The sequence below is a fragment of the Botryllus schlosseri genome, unplaced genomic scaffold (assembly GCF_051294905.1).
Source record: "Botryllus schlosseri isolate E-star unplaced genomic scaffold, Bs_hap1 Bs114a, whole genome shotgun sequence".
In the NCBI taxonomy this organism is placed as follows: Eukaryota; Metazoa; Chordata; class Ascidiacea; order Stolidobranchia; family Styelidae; genus Botryllus; species Botryllus schlosseri.
Genome location: NW_027648723.1, coordinates 17,268 through 23,113, shown reverse-complemented (window position 1 = coordinate 23,113; position 5,846 = coordinate 17,268). Strand labels below are relative to the sequence as shown.

Here is a 5,846-nt window from a genome sequence, read left to right as displayed (position 1 = left end):
TCTATATTGGTAGTTGTGCGTGCCGGCTACGCGTAAAACGGGTTTAGGCGTCTTGTAGACTTGGCATGCTACCTGCACAGCGAGATTTAGGACCTTAAACAGTGTCAACAACCGCTCAAAATGCATAAAAATCGTCAAAAAACGTGTTTCGGCGGGCCCCAGACCGATTTTCGATAAAAAAATTTTCGGGCCATCTATGACGTAATAATGACCCGGGAATATCTTTTTCCAGATAATTCTCGCCGCGCGCTCATATGCTATTGAACTGTCGAGTTAGAAGGACGTTTGGAGTGGATTACCGTGCATCAAGAACATATAATGGAATCTCAAGTCGTCGGGTGAGTGAAAATGTCTTCTAATTTCGAAATCCCTATGCTTAAGCGTGGCGCGATTCGGCGAAATAGCTTTTACCGAGTCCAAAATCGTTGGTTTTCGGTCCATAACTCTCTCTGCTCCGGTAACTTCAACATGGCGCGATTTTTAATATTTCTATTGTAGCGATCCCGTTGCAATTCGACCCACGAAAAGAATCAGACTCGACAGGTGTCAAGTTTGCCATATACAAACCAAAGGTCATAGAACGAGGCATCTTCGTAACGTTCATAAGTGGTCCGTGGACAGAATTAAAGAGTAAGATCGTTGTTGGCTTATTTATAACAACCAGAAGCAAATAAATATTACGTGTCACAGGTCTGCTCGCTACTTGCGCGATCCCAAGCAATGTCGTCCACGGTCTTGGTGTGGTCTCTGCTCTAGATCAGTAGCCACGGCATATATAGCAACCCACTGGAGGATTATTCATTCCGATAAAATACGCGACGGCTTCGGGATAGGTTGCGAGACCTACCAGGAAAACTTTAAAAAGTTGACCTTCGAGTCCGACTTTTCAAGCGTGAGTAACTCTGATGGTAATGTGTCACTTTTCACCGAAATAATGCAGATCCGTTTATTACAGCTACTCTCCCTGTACGAAAGGCATCGCCAAGTGCAAGCGCTCGACGAAGCCAACACCAAAATGGTCGTCAGCAAACTAAAATCAGTGTTCAAGAAGTATGTGGTTGACGAGCCGGAAGAATTAGTCACGTACATTTCTAACGCCGACGGGACACTGTCCGCGAGCACTATTTTCAACACCCTGACGTCGCTAAAGGTATTTCTTGAATTTGCGCGTATGCACCATCCGGCATTGTTGGAAAAAGTGGTTTCACCGGACAAACAACTGAGAGCCATACAAATCATCGCGACGTACTCTAGAGCGACCAATAAAAGAAGAAAGCGGCAGCACGAGAAACGTTTGTCCTTCGACATGGACGTCATCAATAAAAATTGGCCGAATATCAAAAGGTTCGTGCTAAGGTTAAAATATCGTAAAGTTTTAGGTTTAATATGCGTGTTTTTCTAGAATGATCCAAAGCGAAACGTTTAAAAGAGACCTCCATCAACCGTTAACAAACGAAAACGTGCGGGATTGCTTGGCCGCGACAATCATCCAGGTTGGACTTGAAAGTGGCACGAGACTGTCATATTTTCGTAGAGTGACCGGATACGAGCTTAGCCACGCCGTCCGTTCTGTGAACGATCCCGAAATGTTAGTCGTACAGGTCGACCACAACAAGTGCCCTTCGAATCAGGGCTTGTTAGTAATGAGTCGACAAGACTGTGAACGATTCAAACAGGTAGGTGTTACGAAGATGTGAACGTGTAATGGAGCGGTCTCCAGCCTCTTTTCGATTTCAGATTTGCAAGCAAACGAATCCAGACTTGGATTTTTCACGAGAAGAAGTAGCGTTACGGAACTCCAACGGCAAGCCCTTCCTAAATTTATCGGTTTGTGTCGGGGAATATCTCGGTCGCCACGAAGTCTGCCTCACGTACCAGCATTTGCGTAAAATAGTCGCGACGATGGCCAGTTCGCTGGACGACATCGGACAATATCATGTCGCGATGTCCTCGTCCCACAGTACAGAGATCGCGAGTCGACACTATGACGGAATAGGCAGAACCAAGAGGGCGGCTGCCGGAGCGATTCTATGCAAGAAATTACTCGGGATGGCCATGTCAAGTACACATGACGACCTATATTCGGAATTGGCCGCGTCAAGCGTTCCTCAGAATGAAGGTATGTAAAGTCATAATAAACTACAACGTCATACATCTGATCGCAACTGTTAATTAAGGATCATTTGAATCACCAACCGCAACCCCGACTACAGCTGAACCAGATCCGCAAGCAAGGCACGATACAAATTTTCACAACGAGGATGATATGCAAGCAAACGCAGCTACCTCAGTGCCTTTAATCGCTACGGAACAGGACACACAAATCGTCACACCGACTTCAGCCCCGAGCACGGTTCAACCAGAGGCGGAAAGAAAGGACGACACCACTTTACACACCGACGATGACATGCATTCAAACGGATCTAGCTCGGAGCCTCTAATCGCTACGGACCGCGACACAAAGATCGTCACAAATGAGGGTAATCTATTTGCTATTACCGTCTGAATTGCATGTCTGATCACGTTCAAACGCGCAGGTAATGACGTCGAGGAGCTGGCGGACTCGATATGTAACCGGCAGAGAGGTAGCAAGACCACTTTGACAAACGAGCAAGTCGTGAAATTGATCAAAGACGTTCGCCTGCGTGCATTTTATGACGACAGCGGACCTCTACTGAGCAAAATTGTTCACGAATATAAATCAGAATGCTATTTGACTTTTCAACAAATGCGTTCAAAATTAAGATTGATCAAGTCGTTCCTAATCAATAATAAATCTTGATAAACAGAGTTTTGTTCTCTGACTCTTTATTTTGATCGTCATTCATGGGGAAAGAGGTTTGAACGTGCTTCGGAATTAATAATGGTAAATCTTCCGAAATCGTGGCGCCGATCATGATACGTCTAAGGCCCCTTCACGACGTCGAGAGCGCGACGCACTTACACTCCGTACGAAATTCATGAGCGGCTCCACCAGCTCACGATGGCGGAGAATTATCATGAGACCTCGTACACGTTTTAACGCAAAATGAAGGCGCCAATAAAGTCCCTAACCCTAACCCTAACCCTAACCCTACTTTTTTATCGGGTATAATAAATGAACTTGATTTCAATTAAACTTTTGCGCCTCTTTAAGCGTCGCGTCGACGAAATCCCCCGTCTTTGAGAGTTTAATACGATCGGCTGAAGCTCCAGGACCATTTTCAATAACGACCGCCCGCTTGAACACGTTGAAATAGGGTATCGGATTATTCATTCTGAATATGCTACTTTTTTAGGGGGTATAATAAATGAACTTGATTTCAATTAAACTTTTGCGCCTCTTTAAGCGTCGCGTCGACGAAATCTCCCGTCTTTGAGAGTTTAATACGCTCGGCTGAAGCTCCAGGACCATTTTCAATAACGACCGCCCGCTTGAACACGTTGAAATAGGGTATCGGATTATTCATTCTGAATATGCTACTTTTTTAGGGGGTATAATAAATGAACTTGATTTCAATTAAACTTTTGCGCCTCTTTAAGCGTCGCGTCGACGAAATCCCCCGTCTTTGAGAGTTTAATACGATCGGCTGAAGCTCCAGGACCATTTTCAATAACGACCGCCCGCTTGAACACGTTAAAATAGGGTATCGGATTATTCATTCTGAATATGCTACTTTTCTAGGGGGTATAATAAATGAACTTGATTTCAATTAAACTTTTGCGCCTCTTTAAGCGTCGCGTCGACGAAATCTCCCGTCTTTGAGAGTTTAATACGCTCGGCTGAAGCTCCAGGACCATTTTCAATAACGACCGCCCGCTTGAACACGTTGAAATAGGGTATCGGATTATTCATTCTGAATATGCTACTTTTTTAGGGGGTATAATAAATGAACTTGATTTCAATTAAACTTTTGCGCCTCTTTAAGCGTCGCGTCGACGAAATCCCCCGTCTTTGAGAGTTTAATACGATCGGCTGAAGCTCCAGGACCATTTTCAATAACGACCGCCCGCTTGAACACGTTGAAATAGGGTATCGGATTATTCATTCTGAATATGCTACTTTTTTAGGGGGTATAATAAATGAACTTGATTTCAATTAAACTTTTGCGCCTCTTTAAGCGTCGCGTGGACGAAATCCCCCGTCTTTGAGAGTTTAATACGATCGGCTGAAGCTCCAGGACCATTTTCAATAACGACCGCCCGCTTGAACACGTTGAAATAGGGTATCGGATTATTCATTCTGAATATGCTACTTTTTTAGGGGGTATAATAAATGAACTTGATTTCAATTAAACTTTTGCGCCTCTTTAAGCGTCGCGTCAACGAAATCCCCCGTCTTTGAGAGTTTAATACGATCGGCTGAAGCTCCAGGACCATTTTCAATAACGACCGCCCGCTTGAACACGTTGAAAGAGGGTATCGGAATATTCATTCTGAATATGCTACTTTTTTATCGGGTATAATAAATGAACTTGATTTCAATTAAACTTTTGCGCCTCTTTAAGCGTCGCGTCGACGAAATCCCCCGTCTTTGAGAGTTTAATACGATCGGCTGAAGCTCCAGGACCATTTTCAATAACGACCGCCCGCTTGAACACGTTGAAATAGGGTATCGGATTATTCATTCTGAATATGCTACTTTTTAGGGGGTATAATAAATGAACTTGATTTCAATTAAACTTTTGCGCCTCTTTAAGCGTCGCGTCGACGAAATCCCCCGTCTTTGAGAGTTTAATACGCTCGGCTGAAGCTCCAGCACCATTTTCAATAACGACCGCCCGCTTGAACACGTTGAAATAGGGTATCGGATTATTCATTCTGAATATGCTACTTTTTTAGGGGGTATAATAAATGAACTTGATTTCAATTAAACTTTTGCGCCTCTTTAAGCGTCGCGTCGACGAAATCCCCCGTCTTTGAGAGTTTAATACGATCGGCTGAAGCTCCAGGACCATTTTCAATAACGACCGCCCGCTTGAACACGTTAAAATAGGGTATCGGATTATTCATTCTGAATATGCTACTTTTTTAGGGGGTATAATAAATGAACTTGATTTCAATTAAACTTTTGCGCCTCTTTAAGCGTCGCGTCGACGAAATCTCCCGTCTTTGAGAGTTTAATACGCTCGGCTGAAGCTCCAGGACCATTTTCAATAACGACCGCCCGCTTGAACACGTTGAAATAGGGTATCGGATTATTCATTCTGAATATGCTACTTTTTTAGGGGGTATAATAAATGAACTTGATTTCAATTAAACTTTTGCGCCTCTTTAAGCGTCGCGTCGACGAAATCCCCCGTCTTTGAGAGTTTAATACGATCGGCTGAAGCTCCAGGACCATTTTCAATAACGACCGCCCGCTTGAACACGTTGAAATAGGGTATCGGATTATTCATTCTGAATATGCTACTTTTTTAGGGGGTATAATAAATGAACTTGATTTCAATTAAACTTTTGCGCCTCTTTAAGCGTCGCGTGGACGAAATCCCCCGTCTTTGAGAGTTTAATACGATCGGCTGAAGCTCCAGGACCATTTTCAATAACGACCGCCCGCTTGAACACGTCGAAATAGGGTATCGGATTATTCATTCTGAATATGCTACTTTTTTAGGGAGTATAATAAATGAACTTGATTTCAATTAAACTTTTGCGCCTCTTTAAGCGTCGCGTCAACGAAATCCCCCGTCTTTGAGAGTTTAATACGATCGGCTGAAGCTCCAGGACCATTTTCAATAACGACCGCCCGCTTGAACACGTTGAAAGAGGGTATCGGATTATTCATTCTGAATATGCTACTTTTTTATCGGGTATAATAAATGAACTTGATTTCAATTAAACTTTTGCGCCTCTTTAAGCGTCGCGTC

The 5,846-nt window shown here is 43.6% G+C and overlaps 1 protein-coding gene across 1 annotated transcript; it reads left to right on the top strand.

Annotated features, from left to right (window-relative positions):
* Positions 1 to 232: 232 nt before the first annotated feature.
* Positions 233 to 2,790, top strand: LOC145432731 (uncharacterized). The gene is made up of 8 exons (XM_080309554.1): positions 233 to 338; positions 499 to 630; positions 691 to 892; positions 956 to 1,344; positions 1,403 to 1,676; positions 1,738 to 2,119; positions 2,178 to 2,480; positions 2,538 to 2,790. The coding sequence occupies exons 1-8, from the start codon at positions 319 to 321 to the stop codon at positions 2,780 to 2,782; spliced, it is 1,947 nt and encodes a 648-aa protein (XP_080165680.1). The 5' UTR covers positions 233 to 318; the 3' UTR covers positions 2,783 to 2,790.
* The last annotated feature ends 3,056 nt before the right edge of the window (positions 2,791 to 5,846 follow it).